The following is a 23,102-nucleotide window of genomic DNA, read 5'->3' as shown; positions in this document are numbered from 1 at the left end:
CTGAGCCAGGATGGGGAACGCTGCCCGAGTCCTCCCGCTGAGCTGCTCCCCAAGCGCCCGGACACCTCCATCCTGCTGGCCATGCTGGACCTGGGCTACGGGCTGCAGGAGACCTGGGTGTCGGTGGCGATGCGCCAGTTCAACGAGGCCATGGCCACCTACCTCCTGCTGGGCCACCAGAAAACCCGGGGGGCGGGCTGCCAGGTGCGGCTGCAGATACCTGGGCGGCCACAGGTGGGCCCTTGCCCGTCCCTGTCCATCCCCTCCAGCTTGACTCTGGGCCCAAGGTGGGGTGTCAGCGGGCCGGCCATTCGCTCCTGGCCCCTCTCGGCTTGTGAGCAGCAGCAGCAGCAGCAGCAGCAGCAGCCTGAGGAGCTCAAGCCTTCAGGGCAGGTGGGCAGCAGGAGAGCCAGCCTGCCCGCCATCATGCTGTGCAGCCTGTCGGCCAGCGTCCCTACTCCAGGCCCCACGGCCCCTCTGCCCGGGTCCTCCCAGGCCCTGGCACCGGATCCAAGCTCCTACTCCAAAGAGCAAGCCCCTGCTGGCACCAGGACCCCTGGCCTGACCCGTGACACCGCCAGGGGATGGAGGGGAGTGTTCCGGAGGATGGCCACCTGTCTGGCGAGGCTGTGCGGCTGCGTGCAGGCCCCCAGGACCGGCTCCGGACGCTCCAACAGAGTGGCTCCCGCAGCTGGAGCGCCAGCGCCACCAGCACCAGCACCGAGGGACCCCCCGGGACCTGCCCCCACCAGAGGGCAGGCCCTCAGAAGATTGTTCAAAAACAGAGTGGCTCCCGCAGCTGGAGCGCCAGCGCCACCAGCACCAGCACCGAGGGACCCCCCGGGACCTGCCCCCACCAGAGGGCAGGCCCTCAGAAGATTCTTCAGAAACGGAGTGGCTCCCCGGCCAGCGCCCAGCTGAGACGCCCACGGAGCCAAGTAGGTGGAGCGGTGCTGCCTTTGGTCTCACGTGTGCCTCCATGAGTGTCATTTCCAAAGGATGAATGGACACCCTCTGCCCTTGGGGGGTGCCACCAAAGATAGGTCCACCTGGGCACCACAGAGGGGGTGACTCTGACTCCTAGCCCCTCCCATTGTCCACAGCCAGGTGGCCCAGGGTCTACCTCAGGAGGGCCAGCTGCTGGAGCGAGAAGTGCAACCTGCCCTGGCCGCCGCCTCCCGGACCCCTCAGGCAGGAGGACACCCGAAGACACCCGGACACGAGTGGGCCCCTGCGCCCCACCCGGATCCCGCGTCAGGGACTTCTCCTCGGACACGTGCCCCGGCCCTGCTCTCCTCTGCTCTCTCTCCCACCCTCTGGGGCAGAGAGGCTTCCCAATAAGCTCTTCATCCATTCCCGAGTCCCACGGATCTTGGAATAAATTGGGTGCTCCGTGGGGATGGGCTGTTGCGTTCCTTGGCCGCCTCCTGGCAGCGGTGGGAGAGTGGGTGGTGGTGTCACAGTGGGGAAGGTGTAAGGGAGCAGTGACGGGGAGCCCTCCGGAGGTCCCCAAGGGCAACACGTGACCCAGAGTGGTCCCGGGGGAGGAGACTCTGACTGAGGGGAGGAGCCTGGGTGGGGGGGCGGGGAGAAAGGCAGACCTTGTGCCTGACCTGACACTGATGGTGCCAGGTCACCACATTCGGAAGTGAGCCGTGGACAGGAGGAGCCACGAGCCCAAGCCCATCCTGGGGTGACACCCAGATTGGCATGAGGAGGGTCCGGGGGCAGTCAGGGTAGAGCTGTGGGTGCCTCCCCCAGAGAGGCTTGGGGGCTGCCGCTTGCTCCCTCCTCTGAATGTGCCAGCCAGGGGCTGGCTCTGGCCCTGGTGAAGCTTTATCCTCTCTAGGGCTTCGGCTGCGCGGGACGGTCCCTGTGAGCGTCCTGACCCAGGGACGGGCCCTCCAGCCTGCCACCCCGAGCTCCCCAGAGCTGGGGCGCAGGTGTGGGCAGGGGAGGGTGTGTGGCCAGAGCCCCCAGCCCGCAGGAGTCGAGGGCTGGCAGGGAGGAGCTGTTTTCTGGGTCTAGTGTTCGGAGTGAACCTCTCAATTCCCATCCCTTCGACTCGGGGTGTGGGCTCTGCCCCCCTTTCTTGGCGATCTCCGTGGGGTTTCCATTTGATGTGGCTCAGAGATCCCAGTCTGATGGGAATGGAGGGCAGCCTCACTTCCATCCTGTACTAGGTGCGGACCCCACCCCCTCCCCCTGGGTCTCTGATGTCACAGAGCCACCCAACAGTGTGTTCCTGGTGGGCTTGGTACCGCAGACCCTCCACCGAGTCTTCTGAATCGGTCCCTTCCCCGTGGACAAGAAAAGTGAGGCCAGCTTTTGTACTTGCCAGGAACAGACCTTCCCAGAGACCCCTGTGTCTTCACCCATCTCTGAGTCCCTGCCTAAGGTCGTTCGGTCCACCACCAGGGACTCCTCTCGTGAAGGGCAGGTGCAGGGGAGACCCAGTCCCTCGCCTTTGGTTTCCCAGGGCCGTGGCTGGAGGAGTGTGTTTCTCCAAAAGTGCTGCTGAGACTCCCCTCCCTTTGTGGGTGTGCTGTTGTGGTCCTTCTGGAGGCGCCAGCATTGTTGGGCCCTTGAGCCATTGGGTCAATTGTTTGCAGTGAATCGTTTCAATCCTGTACTAGATGTGGCTGTTATGTGGTCCCCACCTCTTATCCCTGGGTGGCTGATGTCACAGAGCCACCTTGTATTTGAGGTGTGATGGGTTCACAGATGGTTCATGTGTATTGCTTTCTGAATTAATCTCTTTCATGTGGAGATGATAAGTCAATGTATGTTTTATACTTTGCAGGGACAGTAACTGTTGGTCCTTTGAAGACAGGCCTTTGAATACTCCTCTGGGCTCTTAATTTGCTTCCACCCTAGAAGAAGAATATCCTTTGAAATGGGAGAGGTGGAGATCTCATATCCTCAATAGGAGAAAAACCAAAATTTCTGTTCTCAAGTAAGAAAAATAATCTTAACATTCGTAAACCGGGGCCATTAACCCACGGAAAATACAACTTTTCTTTTAAAATGAAGATTGACATACTTGTGAGTTTAGTGGTGGTTATCTGCTTCTTGGCCAAGAACCCCCACCCAGGACAAAGGGGCGCTGGGATCCCCACAGTTACTCCCTGGAAATCACTGTCACCATGTCCACTTGGTGCCGGATCCCTGTGTGTGAACGTCTTCTTCAGATCATGTGTGATGGTCTCCTAGTTGAGGATTCACTTTGACCTTTTTTCTTTGGTCAGTGTTCCCTGGGCACTGAGAGAGGACCTCAGGAGGGCCTTGCCTAAAGTGGCTGCTGCGTGAGGCTTCCCCACTAGAGGGCGCAGGTAGCTGCCCTGAGAGGGTGACTGTCTTCAAGAAAGGCTGGGGCTGCAAGTGGCCTGACCACTGGGGGAAAATGAGAAGAAATGGGACTTTTCTGCAGCCTGGCTCCTTGATTAAGTTGCAACCAAAACCTTACGAGTAGTATTCAAAACGTGCCCATTGAATGGTCATGCAAAATAGGTCATTTGAAAGTTTTTAAAAATAAGATTTTCCCACTTCTAATCCAATTTGATGTTTTCCTATGATTGTAAGAAGTGGGAGCTGAATTATTTCCTATAAATATGACTTAAGGGGGCTGGGGTTTTGGCTCAGCGGTAGAGTGCTTGCCTAGCATGTGCGAGGCCCTGGATTCGATCTTCAGCACCACAAATGAATAATAAATAATAAAATAAAGGTATTGTGTCAACTATAACTAAAAAATATTAAAAATAAAAAGTGACTTAAGAGATTCACCCACGGGTTTAACAGTGGCTACTTATGAGTCAGTGACTTGAGAGAGGGTAAGCTGTTCACTGTTATTCAGCACACCTCTGTGTTATTAGAATTTATAAGAACACCCAGTTTTTAATTTAAGGAAAAAGAAGTTAAAGAATCAGTTACAAGCTGTGTGCATGTGCACACCCGTGACCCCAGCAGCTCAGGAGGCTGAGGCAGGAGGACCCAGGAACTTTATGAGACCCAGTCTCAAAATATAAAAAACAGGTGGGCAATGTGGTTCATTGGTAGAGCACCCTGTGTTATAGCCTCCAAAAAAGGGAAAAAGTTTGTTTTAGCTTATACAAATATGAACCCCAAAGTTACAAACTGTTGTTTCACATTTTGCAGAAGGTATGTGAAAGCCTCCTTTTAATGCTTGAGTTTGTCTCTTGATGTTGCATTTCTCTTGATGTCTTGCAGTTCCTTCATTTCAACTGTGGAACAGAATTCTATGTGAATAATGTGAATAAAACACTTTTTTCTAGAAGTGGGGACTGAACCCACCAGGTGTATCCCAGCCCGTCTGTTGGTGTTTTTCGACTGTGTCGCGCTGAGTTGCCAGGCAGGCCTAGGAACTCGCCTCTTCTGGCCCAGCTGGGGTGCCTACAGCTTTATGGACCCTGGATCCCCCTCGTCCTCCCCGTCCCCAACCCCGGGTATCATTTTATTGTTTCCTATCTTCAAGGTTCAAGAACCTCATCTTCCTTTTGCCCAGTTCCTCTTCATGCCAACCTCGGGGGTCAAGGCCCCTGATGCGCTTGCATATAAATGAGACAGAGATGATGCCTTCTGTTCAGTCATGTGGACAGACGGACTGCCCGAGGGGCCTGGACTTGTGTTTGTACTCCAGACATGCGCTGTCCCCTGGAAAGTCTGATTTATCAGGTGACTTTCATTCAGGGGGCTCCCTGCAGCTCGCTCACACTGCACTGGAGTGCCCAGCACAGCCAGCAGCCCAGCCTGTGCTGGTTTCCTTGGCAACCATCTGAGGGCCAAATCCTGGAACCATGGCAGGACCCACAGTGAATTCAGAGCTGGTGGGAGGAAAACCCCTCTTAGTCAGAAACTTTTCTCGAGGAGGACAAAATAGGTGGAAAAGTAACAAAGGACACCTTTGAGTTGCTTGTAGAGGACACATGCTGCCCCCAGCTGAGGGAGGAGTCTTGCCTCTCTGTCCTCTGGACCCGCCTCCTTGCTCCTTCCCCTGGTCTGTCCTCGCTGCTATTTTTGGCTAAAACTGAGTCCTGTAAGTGGTTAGGCGGATTCTTGCCCAGGTTTATCTTCAATGAAGCCATTAACACAGATCCATCTTTCTTAAGCACTCAAACACTGAAAAGGAGTGTGTTTCTGGATATCAAACCCATAGTCCATTTTTTAAAATGTCCACGCTGTCATCTCTGTATTCATGATGACACTGAAATCCAACTGAGTGTGCTTGACACTGGGCTACATCCCCAGGTCTTTTTCTTTTGAGACAGGGACTTGCTAAGTTGCTTTAGGGTCTCACTAACTTGTGGTCATCCTGTCTCAGCCTCTGGAGTCACTGAGATTACTGGGATGTACCAACATACTCAGGGACAGTTTCTTGGTAATACTATACCCCAAGTTCTTAAGTGATGAACAAACGACTTCTAACTCTACTAGTGGTAGATTTCCAGAAGTGCTCCAATCCTGTTGGGCAGTGTTGGGGCCAGGACATCACCCACCTCTTCCAAGCTCAGGAGGATGGGCATCTCAGAGGAACACATGCCAGTGTCCAGGGCTCAGGGACATGACCTGGCCCTCCACCCACCCTTCTTCTTGCCCCTGACAGCTGGTACCTCTCTGATTGGAGAACTTTTAGAGTGGCCAACAGTCGAGCTCAGATTCAGACGCATCCTGGATTCTGGAATTCAAAGAAAGGAGGGTTTTGATTTGTTTTCAGGGATTGATTCGCCATGTGACTGGGCTGGGCTGGGCCATTTCTGGTACACAGGGCCAGGAGGAAACTCTGGGGCTTTTTCTTGTCCTGCCCTGCCCTGCCCTGCTTCTCCTGAGCCTTCTCACTTTCTGGGAAGAGAACAGAGTCCAGCCAGCCTGTCACTCCACTGAGCCTTCCATCCGGACCTTCCCTAAGAGCAAGGACAGCCAACTGCATGACAAAGGGTGGGGGCATCCATTGGCCCCGTGCATGGGAGGGTCACCCCCAAGCCAGGGGACAAAGTGCATTCAGTAAGAGCTCAGAATTGACCCACAAGGTGGCCGCAGTCTATGGCCCTGGCTCTGTCCCCTGGTATCTTGCGAAGACCTCAGCAAGTACTTGAACTAGATATGAGATACACTATGTAGATTCAAGGTCATTTAACAATATCAGCTGAACTAAAGGAAGTCTGCAACATCTCCAAGTTTTTCAAGATATTCTTAAACGTTTATAGTTAAAATTTATATAGTTATCAATAGTGTGCTTTGCTGGTTATAAAATTTGTTGGGAAACCAGTTAGATGATGATTTATATTATCTGCTTTAGGATGTGATGCAGGCTATAGAAATATTTAAGAGCAAATCTAAGAAGAAATTTCTTGTTATAGAGATTACATGCCTATACCAGTTTGATTTTTGAAATATGAGCCAAAATTACTAAAGTAAGAAAATAACAGAGTAGCCGTTTTAATATAAGAGATTTTGTTAAAATAATAATGTTACTGGAGAATATCAGTCTGCTTTGAGAAAGGTCATGTTAGGAGTTTATATCAGAGTAAGTTTGTATCCATGAGGACTACAAATAGGAAAAGTATAGACTTCTGAGCTCTGAATTGAGAAAAATAAATTGATACACTTTTATAAAATTTTAAAAGAAATGGAAGATAAACATAGTTTCTACTTCCTTTTGTAGTTTCTCCAGAATTGGCTTTTCTTCTAACAAAACCTAGCCATTATTCCTCCCTGAAAGAAGCAGAGATTTCTGGAAGGCCAGTCGTGGGGAAGTGGGGTCTCGCCTTCAGGACCGGAAGGGGGCTGCAGGCCGGCGGGCCTTCCTCAGTTCCCAGTGGGAGCTGGGAAGGAGCAGCTCCCTGGGGCCCAGCCAAGGACGCCCTGACTGTCTGCCAGGCCTTCGTCAGCCCCCCTTTACTTACATGAAGCCTCTTGAGCATGCTGTCCCGGAGAACTGGAGGACAAGCCTAGGGGGATGTCCTGCCGCCTTGGCAAGCAGCCAGGGCCTCCGCCTATCCCTGCAGCCCCCGTGCCCACTTCAGGAAGGAGGGAGGGGTGCCCTGGAGAGGGAAGGCCGCCGCGGGCAGAGCAGCGCTCGGGCGTTATGGTGTTGTTCTGTTGACTCGCAGGGCTGGAAGGCTTTGGGCCGTCTGCCTGGGAACACCGTCCTGCGGGGAAAGGTGTTCTGGTTCTGATAAGCAACTTGTGAATGAGGTTGCCACACTTCAAACAGATCCAGCTGCCTTTTTGGTCAACTTGCATGCACGGGGTGGGGGTGGGGGTCCTGTGGTGAGACCTGGGGGCTAGGCTTCCTCAGCAGTGGCTGGCTGGTCCTCCCAGGGTGCCCCAGAATGAAAGTGTAGAGGCCTCTTGTTCTTAGCCTCTGCCAGGAAATCTGTACTTGTGAGCACACAATGCTAATCTGAATCTAAACCCTTGTTCAGCTAGCCAATGCAAGAGAAGAGGAAATTATTCTAGAAATGACCACATTTTAATCTGGTTTAAATGAGACCACAGTTATGTGCTGTCCTGGAGAAACCCTGTGTTGGCTGGCTTTCAGTGTGTCACAAGTCCCCTCCCCAGAACCCAGGCGCCAGAGCAGGACTGACGGAACCTCTCGGTGCCTGGGTAGTGACCACGCAGGCCGGTCCCTTGGGCAGCACCCTCCTGGGCTCGCTCTTCTGGTGTGTACCTTCGGAGGCCCAGGCAAGCGGGCAGCCACGGGGGGGGGGGAGCTCATCTTGGCAACAGCACAGGGGCGTGAGGGCACATTCGTGGTGCACAGCCATTTCCCTTCATTCTGTTCCCCTGAGCAAGCCGCCTGGCTGGACCCAAAGTCCAGGGGTGGAGAAATCCACTGCTCGGTCAGTGGGTGGCAAGAACAGGAAGGCCCTTGGCAAAGGGCATGGACCGAGGGAGGGGGGACCGGTGAGGGGAAGCTTGATGGTGGGGATTGGACTGATGATGCGTCCACCACGGTGGTCATTGGCCTGACGAACTTGATGGACCTGCCGTTGCGTGCTGCAGGGTCTGTGTGACTGTGCAGGGCTGGGAACAGGGAAAGAAGCAGGGCATGTTTTTTAAGATCCGAGACTCCGGATCAGAGAGGATTTGGGAAGCTTAATCCACTGGTCCTGCAGAGGTCGCTCCAGCCGACAGAAGCAGGCGGGAACCTGCCGTCGGTCAGGTTGATGAAAAGTGGTGCCCGGCAGGCAGGAGCACACAGGGAGGTGACTGCGGGGTTTGGTGCCCCTTCTGACAGTTTTGAGGAGCCCCAGTTATCTGGCGAAGTCTTAAGAAGGACTGTGACCTTCGGGGGATAAGCCTGGCTGACCACCTAACTGGGACACAGAAGAGAGCCGGTGTGACTGGGCCGGCAACCGGGCAGCTCTGGGTGGAGGGAGACAGAGGCAGGTATTGTGCTGTTGGCACCCCCCAGATGGGTGGCTCCGTCCAGCTTTCCCTCCAGCACCGGCTCCCCAGCCCTGCCTTGGCTGCTGTGCGTGAGTCTTCAGCTCTTTGGTTGCTGAAATGAGCTCATGACAGTGGCGTTTGAGAGTCAGTCCCGCTCTGCATCCTGCTGGTCCGTCTTCTCCTTCCTCCACCTCAGGCTAGATCTGTCTGATGGATGAGGAGCCTCCAGCTGCATCTTCTCTCTTCTGGCCGACCTGGGGTGGGACACTTCTGGTCAGTGTCCACACAGGCCGTGTGGAAGCTCAGTATATTTTGCCAACAAGGGGCTTCTTCAGGTGAAGCTCCCTTGGGCACTGGCCAGCTTGGCCATCGATTCTAAGTGACCTTCAGTGAGTGGTATTTAGCTCTCAATGCACCTGCCTCTTCACCAGAACACACACACATGCACACGTGCGAACATGTGCACACAGGCACACACGTGCACGCACACACACGCGCACACACACATACATGCACATTGCCAAGACCCAGCCCAGTCCTCGTCCTTTAGCACATGGTTAGGCCAGCAGGCCTCTCCATGCCCTCTCTCCACTCCCCCACTCAGGACCATGGGCCTAGGCAACGCGCCGTCTCTTGAAGCAGGTTCCTCTCGTGGGGATATAAATATCGGTCTCCTCTTGCAGGCACCCCAGTCTTTCAAAGAAATCCTAAATCTGCCCTTTTCCTTTCCGTCAGCTTTGGGGAAGGGAAGTTGAACCCCATGCTCCCCAGTGCTGCTCAGTGCTCCCCAGTGCTCCCAGCCGAGGGTTAGCCACCATGGGGAAAGCCCAGGATTCACGAGAGGAGCAACAGTGTGGCTGAAACTCTGGAAGACGCGTGCGGCTCTGGGTCCTGGCAGCTCTCCGGTTGTCAGTGTGGGCCTCCTGGCTGGTGTGGGGCCTATCCAGCTGTCTTTCAAGGATCTGTCCTGTTAGCTTTGGGGTCGGGCCTAACTTGGCTCAAAGCTGGAGCCTGGCTTTCTTCACCGGTGAGTGCCACTGGGCCTGCTGCTCAGGGTCATTTGATGATCAGATGAATGCCACGTTCCTGGCCTCCACCTTGGGGGCACTGTCTTCTCACCCGCTGCCTGGACCTGACTTGTGGCCACCTCGGTGCCTGTTCACTCACCAGGTTCAAGTGTGTATGTGGCAGCTGCCCTGTTCCTGGAGGGATATGCGGGGACTTGGGTTGTGAGCAACCCTGCAACACTCAGGAGCAACGGCCTCCACTCTGGTGTGTCTCCAGGTGGGGACTGCTTCCTGCAGCAGCGTGTAGGTGTGGCCTTTCCAGAACTCTCCAGAAGGCTCCCCATCATTTCAGTCTCTGTTTCTACAGAAATGACTAGGATGAAAGAAAAGGAGGGTTGAAACAAAGAACTGCGATCGTTTGTATGTCTTACCATCAAGAACACCCTTTGAGTTAAAATGAAATCATTCAAACGAGAATAAACAAATCTAAATAAAATCTTAGTTTTGATGTTGATTTCTAAGTGGAACTGGGTTTTACCTGATAAAATCTACAAAGACAAATCTTTGCCCTCAAAAATTATCAGCTGCACACAACCGGCTCACACTGTGACAGTTTCCAATATGGGAGATCCTCTAAGTCCTTCACAGACTGAGAGCTTTCTAGGTGGCATGAACTCCGTGTTTAGAGAGGGGAAGAGGCAGCTCAGTTATCCATTCAACCGTTTTGTAGAGTTACGTAAGGAGTTTCTGACCTTTTTTTCCATTGCTTTAGAGTCAAGAGGTTGAAGTCTAAAAGAGAAATGAAGTAAAAACAAAATCATACTCAGTTCTCCCCTCGCTGGTGCCCAGCTGGGCAGCGCAACTCAGCAGCAGCCTTTGAATCCACAGCCGTGGGCAGGCTCCTGTGCGAGCCCCAGGAGCCCAGCTCCCCACGCTGCGTGTGTGGCCCACAGTGGGTTTCTTACAGACCAGCAGCAGGGGACAGCGAAAAGCCTGGGGTTCATTTGAGTTAGTCCCCAAAGAGCCAGGAGAGCGCCCATTTGTGCCATGGGTTAGGGGCTCCAGGAGAGGCCCGCAGGACGTGGTGGAAGCACTGAGGACATCCTGTCCTGGGCGGAGGACGGCCACAGAGCCTGCCTTTCCCGCCAGCCTGCCCCTGAGTTCAGCATGCTGCATTCCCAAAGCACATTCCACAGCCGTCCTTGAGAACTGCTGCAAGCCGAGAAGAAACGGTCACCAAGACATCAGGGACCCTTCCACATCCATGCCACTGGCCCACTGTCCCCAACAACTTGGAAAGATCTGCCATGTGTGCTCCGCAGGGAAAGTCTACAACAATTCGGGAAAGCCTGGTCTACTGCTTCCCTGAATTTCACCATCTCAAAGTCTCCATGGTACTTTCCTGATTAACCAAGTCACCAGTTATTTGTCAGATTAACCAACTTACCAGTGTCTGCAGGTAGCTTTGGTAAACAAATCTGCTCAGGCTCTGCTTGCACTCACTGTGTGCTCGTGGGCTCATGGCGTGTGTGCACAGAGCTGAGAAGCTGCTGGGAGGCTGGACCTGGGGTGCTCTCTGAGCTGTGACTGATGTCTGCCAACACACATAGGCCCAGCAAGGTCCCGTGGGCTTTATTCACACACAGAAATAGATAATGACCAAGGAACTGGACTGACAATAGCATGTTGGGACTCAAGGTATCTTAGAAGTCACTAGTACAAAGCCTCATTTTATTAGCAATGAAATTCAGTTCTTTGTATCAGAAAAAGTTGTGAAAGAATGTAAATGGAGGGAAAAAGGAAAAAGGATCATGGGGTGTCCTGTGTAGCACACCCTTCCAGGCTCTTAAGACTTCAGTAAGTTGTAGAAAACTTATAATAATGCAAGTGATTCTTCTCCATAGAAAAGCAAACAAATATTTTCACATGGAATAAACAGGTTATGGCCTTGTGGTTACGCCCCAGCTTTCAATCGGCTTGAGAATTCATTTCAGCACTTTTGAAAGGTTTGTGTCATCTTACAGACTCCCTCCTTAGTTAATAAATTCAATAAGACCTTGGCCACATGCTTTGAGTGAGACTCATGGTTTTTAATTTCAAAAGCATCCTTCATCAACTCCCTGTGACATCCGACCGGAGTGCTGACTGAGGGTGTTGACTACGGTCACGGTGATAAGACCAGCCATTGAGCGTCCACCCTTCTGAGCCCTGACTGTCCGCTGGGAGCCAAGAGCAGAGCTAGGGGAGCCTGTGGTGTGTGCACAGAGCTCTGAAGCCTGCACAGCGGACACCAGGGCAAAGGAGAACACGTCTTTCTGATATGAAAGAGGCAATTTTGAGCTAAAGACAATTGGGAAGCAGAAAATGGGGGAAATCTCTCTATCCTCCACTTTCATGCCAAGAGACGTATATCCATTCTTTCCTGGAAAGACTCCACTCAGAGAATCCACCAAATGAGGGTGCAAACAGACCTCACCCCACTTGTTCTTTGTTTCTCTTTGGTGCTGGTACACCACTGAGCCACTTCCCCAGTACTTTTCTTTATTTTGAGACAGGGTCTGGCTAAGTTGCTTAGGGCCTTGCTAAGGTGCCGAGGCTGGCCTCCAACTTGCCATCCTCCTGCGTCAGCCCCCCTAGCTGCGGGGACTGCAGGTGGGCACCACTGCACCTGCTCAGTTGTTTCTTCACACGTTCACTTCCCACAGTGTCTTGGCTTTGGAGCTTAAAGCTGTTTCCCTCCATCCTGTGGTTCCTCAACACACGGGTTGCTCTGGGTTGAAGGTGCTGTGTGAGCCCCAGGTCACGGCTTTGGCTTGTCTGTCCCTGAGGTTCCCCTGCGCGGTGGGCATGTGTGTGTTGATTAACTTGCTGGATTTTCTCTTGTGAATCTGCCTTGTCCCAGGGTTTTTTTCCAACCTTGAATTTATGAAGGTTTGGGAAGAATCACATTTCGTCGCCACAACAGCCACCCTCCTTGTAACGTATTAAGAAAAACGAAGACGCTGGGAGCAGAGGATTAAACCACCTCAAAAAAGCTGTTTGCTGTGGAGACCTCTGGAGTCTTCATATGCCAATGTCCCCTGGTCGTACTGGAGAGATGTGCAGAATGTCCCAAAGACATTGGACCATCAGATCAGTTAAGATGGTGTTGGATCAGGAGTGACAGGAAATTCTAAATATCACTATCTTAATGTCTTAACCAGATGAGAGTAAAATTCCAGAGAGAGAGAGAGTGCAGGGCTACTTTGGCTCTTCAGGGGGTCAGGAGCCCGGGGCTTCCACTGTGGAGACCACTCAGCCTGGGTGGCCCGTCCAGAAGGAAGAGGGATGCGTGACCTGGTCCCCCAAGGACACGTCACTGAAGTTGCAGAGTAGACTTTGCTTGTGTCCTGGGGATCAGAACTCAGTCCCAGGTCCGTGCCTCACTGAAGAAGAGGGCTGAACTGTGCAGCCCACAGTGCCACTTCTGAGAGAGAGGACAGGACCACAGACCGTCCCGGATGCTCTTTCATCTTCATGGAGCACTTTACAAAATAAATGGGTAGAAATGCTGCTGTCGATCCAGACGTGGCCATCAGGGAACAGAGTCCAGGGAGATCCACTGGGTCTTGATCGACCAAGACGTCCTGGCAGGAATCTGAGGCATGAAAGTGGGAATGGCCGTGCTGTCACTGGAACCCAGCCACGGCACTGATTCACACGGAAGCCTAAAAAGAGGAAAAAATTCCAAGGAAATGACTTAAAATCAAACACTTTGTTCACTCTGAGAGTGACTACAAATCAAAAATAGAAATTCAGTTTTCCCCTCTGCAAGAAAGGGGAGAAGACTGCCCGACCCAGCCCCTTTCCAAAAGTATTTAGGAAAAGCTGTACTTGTGGTTCTTCTCTGGCCACTTGAACACAGACAGACATCTTGAAAGCCCCGTTTCACATCCCGGGAGCGTTCCCTTGAGCACCAGGGCACCTCCTCTTGGAATAAAATCATTTGGAATAATGCAGAATGGTCTTGTTCAACGGGTGCTTGGGGTCGGATTCCTCTTCTCACCCAGTGGCTGAGCAGCGTCCCGTGTGGCGTCCTGATTGATCAGAGCCACGCGGAGAGGCTCTGTAGCCTCTTCTCAGTCAGGAAGGGCCCCTTTCAGGACTGGCCTGCGGACCGGCCTCCTGTTGAAGTGGTGGGGAGGGCTCCCCTCCTCGCCTGGCTTCCCATCAACCGCAGACAGGAGAGCGGAAGTCACTGTGCTGAGCTGTGCAGGATCAGGGTCCCCCCAGGTCACGCTGGGGGTGAAATCAGATCCCAGCCCTGTCTACAAGGACAGGAGAAGGCAGTCAGCTGCTCATGGTTCTACTGTGATTTAAGTCAAAGGGGTTTGTTACGGAATCAGAATCGAAGAGTAAGACCGTGTGAAGACACCAGGTGTAGAGGAGCTGTGGCCAGCCCGGGAGCCCAGCTACTTGGGAGGCCAGGGCAGGAGGATCACAGACTCGAGGCCAGCCTCAGCAATGTAGCAGCGCCCTGAGCAACTCTGCAAGACCCTGTCTCAGGCTGAAAATATTTTTAGAAAAGGATGGAGATGTGCCTCAGTGTACAGTGCGTGCCCAGCATGTGCCAGGTCCTGGGTCTGATCCCTAGCACAGGAAAAACAAGAACCAAAACAGAATGCACAAGCCCATCTGAAGACCCGAGGATGCAGAGGCAGCAGCACCCTTGGCCCTTTTGTGAGGGTGCTGCTGGGAAATGTTCTCTGTGAAGCGTCACCATCAGTGAGCACTTGTCCCTATCGGGCCCCTGAAGCTGCCTCGGTCACAAGCACATGCTTTTCTCTCGAAGGACACGTGATGTCAATCAAGTCCTTCAGTGCAGACCGCTCTTCTGCCTGTGTCCCCCTGTCACGGTGGAAATCACGTCCTTAGCTTTCAGAAGTGCCAGGGCCAGTTGATGACACCAGTGAGAGCCAGGAGAAAGGCGGGAAACAAACAAGGCGGCTTTTCCTGGGACTGAACTCAGAGGCGCTTAACCACCGAGCCGCATGCCCAGCCCTTTTCATGTTGTTGCTGGGTTTTTTTGTTTGTTTGTTTGTTTGTTTTTTGAGACAGGGTCTTGCTAAGTTTCTAAGACCGACTTTGAACTTGTGATCCTCCCGTCTCAGCCTCCCAAACCGCTGAGATCACGGGCATGTGCCACCACACCTGGCAGAAGAAAACTACATTTTCAGTACTTTTTTGACTTCTAAGTGAACAAAAGGGGAAGGAGCCGTGCCAAGGCTCCAGGAGTCCAGGGAGGGTGGCTGGCTCAGGCCGTGTACTGGCCCTGCCCGCCCCACCACCCAGCTGTGCACACCACTGACGTACTCAGAAATGAAGACTCTTTCTTGGTGACTACTTTCTCTTTTCTTCTCCCCAGGTGTAAATACCACAGAACTACTGCACTGCCCCCTGGAGAAGGCCTTCTGTAGGACGAACTGGCCGTGGGCAGTGGGTCCCAGGAGGACTGGCTGCTACTGGACTTCTCTCCTGCCTCAGTGCATCCCTTGGCCAGTGGCCACTTGGCCCCCGGCTGCTGGAGCCCATGCTGTAGAGGTGGGCTTGGCGCAGAGGGTCTGGGCTCCGGAGGCATCAGTGACCGTTTCTTCGGAACAACATCACCAATGGTGCCACCCTAAGACTTGCCAGAGGAGGTGGGGCTGGGGGGCGTGCCTTTGGGGTACATATTCTGTGCTTATTTTTAGGTGCAAGTCTCCCTTTCTGCTTCCTGGTGCCATGTTTGAGTGCTTTCTCCTGCCACACATTCTGCCGTGACGTCCTGCCTCACCTCCGGCCCCGGGCCTTCTGTGGACTGAGACCCCTGGAATTAGAGCCCAGACAAACTTTTCCTCCTCCAAAACTGTTGTCGTGTCTTTTTGTCACAGCTAAGAAAAGCCGACTAAAACACATGTCAAGAGCCACCTGTTACGAGGCTCTTGTCTGTCTGTCTGTGTGAATTCAGTTATTCCTACTCAGTCTGTGAGGCTCTGCCTCTCCAAGTCGGTGCCTAACAGCACCTGCTCCGTCAGCCACGACATTCTGTGAGAACGAAAGGGGGTTTCTGTTGTTACCCTAGAAGGCAACCTTGGGGTTGGCTTAGACAGATTACACTCCAAGTCCAGGCGTCATCTCCCTGAACATGGAGGCGTGAAGGGAAATTCCCCTCTGCCCCTGAACATTTGCTGGAATAAATAAAGACAGATTTGATAGGAGAAGAGACAAATCCATTAACGTGCGACGGGGGCAAAAATCAAAGCCCAAGGGAAACTCCCAGGGTGTGATTATCCACTGACCCCAACCATCCGGAGCTGCCGCATCCCTTTTTCCACGGGGGAGGAAAACGGCAGTGTCAGGTACAGAGGAGGCTGCAGGGCCTCAGAGAGCTCGAGATCTCAGCAGGGGCCTGGCCGTCTGTTTGGCCAGTAGATCCCACTGGACTTGGTTCTCTTTGGACAGAAACAGAGAACAATGATGGTTCGGGTGTGTTGGCCACCTGTGTCCCTCTGCAGTGTGAGGGAGCTCAGCCAGTTTACAGAGGAGATGGGGTGGCGGCCACCTGGCCGGGACCCGACTGTCGCAGCCCCAGGAACTCTGCAGAAAGCCGTTCCTGCCCTGGGGAGGCCAGCAGGCCCCGACTCGGAGGCCCAGGGCGAAGGTTCTGTGAGCTGGAGGGCTGCATCTGACCAGGAAGGCCTTGAGGCCGGGTCCAGCTGTGGTTAGGTAGGAGGGGACGCTGTCCCACGGAGAGCCACTGAGAACCGCTGGGCGGTGTGGGGTGACTGACACTCCGTCACAGGAATATGAGGGCACCAGGAAGGACGTCTCATGGTCCGGGCTGCGCGTTGACACTGCACGGTGTCGGGGCTCTGGCCCAGCTGTCTTGGTCAAGCAGGAGGCCCACAGGGAGACCCCAGCTGCTCTCAGCGGCTTCAGACGCCTGGCGTTGAGTTGTCTGCCTGGTCCAGGGCGTGGTCTTCCCCCCCTCTGTGGGACAGCAGCCTCAGGCGCACTTGCAGCCACCTGGCTATAACTCAGGGTTCCCAGGACCCCTTCCAAGAGCAGCGTAGAGCTCCCTGTGCCTGATTTACTATTGCTGATTTATCACGAAGGCTGTTTTAAAGGACGCAGATGAACAGCTTGAGGCAGAACTTGCAGGCTTGCCAGCCAGCACCCTGGCACCTCCTCTGCGTGGACACCAACCCAGAGTCTCCAGGGCCTGCAGGTCAGGGCCTGCTGAAAGTTTCAGGGTGTTGATTGACCTTGGCCACTGAGTCCAGTCTGCACGGCCCCTGAAGGCTGGGGGTTAAAGGCCCAATCCCCAGCCACAGGGCTGGTACCCCGGGCAGTCGGCCCTCATCCTGAAGCTGACCAGGGCCTCAGCCACTGGGCGTCTCACTGGCACACAAGACAGACCCCCATGCCTGGGGCCAGGTCTTAGAGCCCTGCTGAGACTCCAAGGTCAACTCTGACGAGGGAAGATGCTGCCGTGAGCCCCGTCGCTCTGGAGGTCACCAAGGCCAAGGAAACTGCGTGCAAGATGCAGGGGCGAAGGTGGACAGGAACTTCCCGGGAAGCCACAGGGGTGTTTGCAAAAGGCATTTGACCCTAGAGATGCTGACGTGTGCCTGGGAACATCTGCTGAAGGGTGCGAGGAGCTCTGCGGGGGCTGTCGCCTGTCTTGGGGTGCCGAGCCGCCTGGGGGCCTGCGTGTCTCTGCTGAAGATGCGTCTGACGCTCAGCCGGCCTTGTCACGGCCCAGCAGGCTGGGAACCTGGCTTTCACTGTAACGAGACCTTCAGCCACTGAGATGTTGACCTATGAAATACCTCCCTTCTGGGCCGAAATTTGTGTAGCGCAACCAAATAACACTAGAGAGAAAAGTGGCTTCAGTCTCAGACGCTGAAGGAAGGATGAAACCGCGTCTGCCCGGAGCAGGCGCCCAACAACCCAGACCTGCCTCCAGGGAGATTCCAGCACACCTGTCCTGAGTCTCCTCCTGCCAAACCATAGCCAGTGGCACCTTCCTGTCCTGTATCTAAGGGATTCATTAACAAGGCAGCTAAAAGGAGGAACCAAAGAAATTGGTATATCTATTCTGGGTGTAGTGGCTGTGCCTGGAAATCCAGGAGCTTGGGAGGCTGAGGCAAGAGGATGCCGGTTTGAGGCCAGCCTCAGCAACTTAGCAAGGCCCTGTCTCAAGATAAAAGACTAGGGGTGTAGCTCGGGGTAGAGTGCCTGGATTCAATCCCCAATATCAAAAAAAGAAAGATGAGCTGAGCACAGTGGTGCACGCCTGTGATCCAGAGACTCTGGAGGCTGAGGCAGGAGGATTGAAGGTTCAGAGCCAACCTCAGCAACTCAGCAAGGCCCTGAGCAATTTAGCAACACCCTGTCTCAAAGTAAAAAATAAAAGGGGCTGGGGATGTGGCTCAGTGGTCAAGTCCAGAGTTCAATCCCCAGAACAAAAATAAATACATAAATGAGAGGGTCCATCTGTACCTCGATTCCCTGATGGAACTGGCTCCCCGTGTTCGGACACTCGGGGCTGCGGGTCGGCTCATCGCCGTGCTGCTCGCCACTTGCAATATCTCCAGCAGTGTGAGCTCCCGTTGAACACCCACCCATCCTCTGGGTCTTTCTGGAAAGAACAGCCAACCAATGAGACGGTGTGTACAATACAAACCCCCTGTCTACCAGTCACTTCCCAAGGGACACCCCCAACTTGAAAAGAGTCAGGAGGGATGTAACCCAGGACAGACGAGCGAAGAAATGCTGCTCCTTGTACCTGCCTGAGGCCCAGGTGGGGCTAGGGAGGCCCTGAGCGCCTGGCCCAGGGTGTCTGGACGGCTTTCCCTTCGGCCTTCTCTTGAACACCACGCCCCCTCTCCCAGAGGCACCTACCGCCTGCCCAGGGTGGACCTGTCCCAACAGGAAGGTAAGGGGAGCAGGACACCAGGTTCCATTCCCGCGCCCGGATGGGCGCAGGAGGGAGGCCGTGGTGGCAGAGCCGGACTTTGTGACGGAGACGCAGTTTTCTAACCTGACTTTCACTGGGACGGTAGGACGGCTGCAGGCAGAGAGGGCCCCTCCACTGTGCCATGAGTGCTTGAGACTGGCACCCCAGGGATGGGGTACCAGGGGTGCTGAGAGGGCACTGTGCACAGGGCACGGCTCTGAGTGTTGGGGACACGGCCCGTCAACGGAGGAGGCAGAGGCTCTAGCAGTGGGCGTGCTGTGAGCATGTGCAGGAGCCCCCCTGGCATGCTGAAGTGCGCCCTGCTGGGAGGCGCTAACGTCACCTGTCCCTTCTCCGGCTGAGACTGATTTCAACTCCAGCTCAGCGTGGCGAAGGGGTGTGTCTGCTGGACTTTCTGCCCCTGGTGTGACTTGTCCGTCACAGTGTTGCGGACAGCGGTGGGTGCAGGGAAGACGGGCAGGTCCCTCAACCTGGTAACATGTGGCGACATCGGAGCAGGCATGAGGAAGCCCGAGAACATCAGGAGGCATGACCCGTCTTCTCAGGTGACCCTGGGTGATGGTGCAGGGACGATGCAGGCATGGGACCCGCGGCCCTGCGGAGAGAGCTTGGAGTCCCGGGCTCCAGCGTGTGGACCAGCCCTTCACCCCAGCCACCAGTGCGGGAAGCACAAAGTCTAGCTGCTCCCCTAGAGACTGGGGGCATTGGGGTGGGGTGGGCATTGCTGGCAACTCCACCTCTCTCCAACTCTCCAGGAGCAGGAGAGGAAACGTGGAACCTGCTTCACCCCAAAAGAAATGGAGCAGACCGCTAGCAGGGAGCTCTTCCCAGGGCCAGCTTCGTGGACATGCAGAGTGCCCTGGCCGCTCCCAAACTCCTGTCACATCTCAAAACCCTTCACTTTTGAACAAGGAACCCTGTCTTTTAATTTTGCACCAAGTCCTGCAAATGATGTAACTCGTTCTCATTACAGTGTGCTGGGTTTACTCAGAGACTGAACTAAAGTTTAGACTTTTTCCCACTTGCGAGGGTGGGATCATGAAGAGACTGAGAGGGTGGACCGTTTCCTGCCCAGCCTGAGTGCCCAGGAGCCATCTCAGCCTGGCTCATGCCCCTGTGCTGTGGCCCCTGGCGACTCCCGGCTCTTGGGTCTCTGCACCTGCGCTTGCTCTTGGCCGCCACCCGCCCCACAGCAGGCTTGCGGCACATCGTCTGCCTTTCCTTCCGGGACCTTCTTACGACACCTCAGGGTTTACACTCAACCTCAAGCCACAAGCTTCGTGCACACCCATCTCTAAGCCCCCGTATGCCAGGGGGCTGCTCTCCCCGCTCCGTCCTCCAGCCTCGGTCACTAGCCCACTCTTAACCTCAGGACCGTCCTCGCCACCTGGCCTCCCACGGGCTTCGTACACAGGACCGGCCTGACGCGTGCACTGGTTCTCGGCTCTGGTTGCTGTGTTTTTACATGGCCCCTTAGTCATCTGGAAGTCTGGGAGCTTCCCGAGAAGACAGCCACAGCTTATGGATCTCTGTATCCCTGACACTGAGCACTGTGGCCAGTCCAGAGAAGTCCAAAAACGCTCGTGGGGTTGCAGTGGACACCCTGCGGCCTCGCCTTTCCCTTGCCCTCAGCCTCGGACTCCAGGGAGGAAGTGGGCCGGGGTGAGATACACCTGCTCTCCACCCCCTGGGAGCTCGGGTTTCCAAGAGTCCCCTCCACGGGCCCCTGTGCAGTCCCTGGCGTCCCGGCCCTCGCCACCACATCTCGGCATGGTGGGGCTCCAGGGCCCTCCAGGCTCCTGTGTGAAGGCAGAAGGTTCAGAGGTGCCCCACCCAATCAGTCCACCCCCGTTTGAATGGTGGATCTGTGGGCCGTGCCCTGGAAGGTTCCTCTTCCTTCCTTCCCTTTCTCTGGCCGCCATGCCTTCCGCCATGCTACTCTGCCTCATCTTGGGCCAAGAGCGGTGGAGCTGCCCCCGTGGACTGAACCTCTGACACTGAGCCCAGTTCATCTCCGCCTCTGTGAGTTGCTCTTGTCACGGGCTTTGGTCACTGATGAAAAGCTGACTAGCACGTATCCTCTGTCACCACACTGAAGTGACACGTCTCACAGCCACGGGACGTCCAGGACCCTCCAGCCTCACTCTTACTGCTGTGCACTCTGGCCAGGCTGCTCCCCACGGTGCTCAGCACTGGGCACCCTCTCCAGCCCCGTCCACCCCATCTTCCTGGCACCAGCACAGTGCCAGTCTTGATGGGCAAAGTTTAGCTGAGAGCAAGCATCTCTGTTTAGAGTTTTACCACACCTCTGAGCTCTGGTTTTTCATGCATTTAGGGACCAAGTATTTTAAACAAAAAGGAAAAAGAAATTTGAGTCTTCCTTTTATGCCTTCTACATCCTCAATTCCTGCTCTCCTTCTTCCCACCCCCAAAACACACACACACTCTCCCACACTCACATACACACTCTCATACTCACACACACTCTCTCACACACACACACACTCACACACTCTCTCACACACACAGTCACCCACACTTACACACATATACTCACACACACTCACATACACACACTCACACACACACACACACACACACACACACAGAGAGAAAGCGACTTCCGTAAGTAGAAGCCCTGCGAGGATGGAATGACCTCGGATGGGGTAAGTCGGGGCCCAGAGACTCTTGGCTCCCGACTCTGCTCCGTGGCTGGTGGACTCTTCTCCCATCTCTAGCTCAGCCGTGGGAGCAGGGGAGAGGTGGAGTCAATACTGGAACTTAGAGTGACCAACCGGGAACTCGGAAGACCTGCTGGGAAAGCTGTCCCGATGGTCCCATAGATTCAGCCCATTGTCCACGACGATCATTGGGAAGCAGCTTTCAGGACTTCAGAGGTTGGAGAAAAGGAGTTTGGGGCGTGGCTAGCAAAGAAGACTGCACTGAACTGGTCGGGGCCACACTTCCCTCCCACATTCCTGTCCGTGCAGGGAACCAGATTTTAAAACACACAATGGTTTTCTGGCTGATCCAGTGGGAGAAGAGGAGTGAGTCTGAGAGTTGATTATGGGACTCGTCTATTCTGACGAGGTTGATAATGAGGCAGAAGATAATGACTGTCCACAGGAAGTCCCTGCCATCTGAGGTGGTCTCCGTATCACCTTGGCTAGACCAGGTACCCAGACAACATGTCAAGCATCATTCTAGGTGTCACTGTAAGAAGCTCTGTTCAGACGAGATGAACGGTGAAGCCCCCGCAGACTTGGAGTGAGGAAGGCCACCTCGTGGGATGTGTGCCTCACCCAGTTAGTAAGCCTTTTGTAGAGGAGCATCGACGTCCCCCAAAGCTGAGGGGCTTCTGCGGAAGCCCTCTTGATACAGCAGGGCAGGTTCCCTGGGTGTCCAGCCTGAGGGTCTGCCCACAGTTTTGAACTTGTCAGACTTTTCCATTGTGAATGAGCCAATTCCTTAAACCACCCATTGTCTGTCTGTGTGTCTGTCTCTATCTACCTCCTGTCCACCTATCCACCCTCCTTCCTGCCCTCCTACCCATCTCCTTTTGCCTCTGTCTCTGTGGAACCCTGACTCCAGTGCATCCTGCGTCAGCTTGGAAACTTCCCTGAAGAGTGATTTATAACCTCTCCACCCTGACCCCACTCCAGTCACCCCCAGAGGCAAACCATGCTAACACCTCGTCTCCCCTGGAGAAGAACACCAGGCGTTGTCAGTAGACAAGAAAGGACAGATTAAGCCGAACTTGAGCTCCATCTGAGAGATGTGAATTTTGAAGTGGAGTGTGTGATTTCTTAGTTTGAGCTGATTTTAATGCCAGCCCCCCAGAGGAGGAAGGGAAGGAGCGAGAAGGAGCCATGGAGGAGAAATGAAATTATTAGAATGAACAATAGGTCTTTTAAAAAAAATCTAAAACAGAAAACGGCATCCGTCCATGATGAATCAGTAGGTCAGCCAAGCCCTTTTCTAGTAAAATGATATTCAGTTGTAAGAAAAGCAACCACAAAGGGTTTTTTTTTCCCCTTTACTTACTCTCTCTCTCTCTCTCTCTCTGTTATGATTCGTACACAGAGTATTTCAAAGTCTTATTTAAACTTTCTATAGTGAATCATTCTCATGGAATGATTTCTTGTAATAATAGTAAGTGCTTAATGTTTCTTAGCATTCAGTACTAAAGTTGCTCACTGCTATTATTAATAAATGCAGTTAGATATCACTATAAGGTAGACTTTCCGTGGGTTTGAGCATTTGAATGACAGAAGGAAGGATACTGATGGCTGATATTCGTGGAAACAAGTTAAGAGTGATAACATCAGGGTGCTGAAGAGCATGCAGAGACCTGGTCCCAGTCCAAGCCATAACTACCCAGGGCATCTTAGCAAATTTTGCTACCTCCAAAGCCGGGCACCATTTTCTCCATAATGTCCAACGTCGCTATGAGCATGAGGGGCTCCCTTCTGGGGGTGTGCTTGAAGCACAGAGGCTGCACCTGCACTGTGTGGTTTAGGAGGGTGCACTTTAGGAGGTGTGTAGTGGGATGTGTGGGGAGCGGGCCAGAGTCAGGAGGACCTTGCAAGGTGGCCCAGGAGCCCTGGCAAGGAAGAAGCAGGGGACCTCTGGCTGACAGGGAGGCCCTCTGGGGAGGATGTGGAAAGGATGGCCCCACAGTG

At 54.1% G+C, this 23,102-nt stretch overlaps 1 protein-coding gene across 2 annotated transcripts in view; it reads left to right on the top strand.

The window, feature by feature from the left end:
• Nucleotides 1-15,490, top strand: part of LOC144257245 (fibroblast growth factor 2-like) — a 65,735-nt gene extending 50,245 nt beyond the window's left edge. Inside the window, exons 3-4 of one of the 2 annotated variants that reach the window (XR_013344400.1) lie at nt 14,824-14,999; nt 15,149-15,490. Coding sequence is in view for 1 of the 2 variants with exons in the window: in XM_077803371.1 (XP_077659497.1) it covers nt 14,824-14,829 (6 nt within the window). In the remaining variant the exon portion in view is untranslated. Of the gene's footprint in view, nt 1-14,823 lie in introns of both variants that reach the window. The other variant, XM_077803371.1, reaches the window with a different exon arrangement.
• Nucleotides 15,491-23,102: the final 7,612 nt, after the last annotated feature.

This window comes from Urocitellus parryii, chromosome 10, assembly GCF_045843805.1.
Source record: "Urocitellus parryii isolate mUroPar1 chromosome 10, mUroPar1.hap1, whole genome shotgun sequence".
Taxonomy (NCBI): Eukaryota; Metazoa; Chordata; class Mammalia; order Rodentia; family Sciuridae; genus Urocitellus; species Urocitellus parryii.
This window is presented reverse-complemented; position numbering and strand designations above follow the sequence as displayed.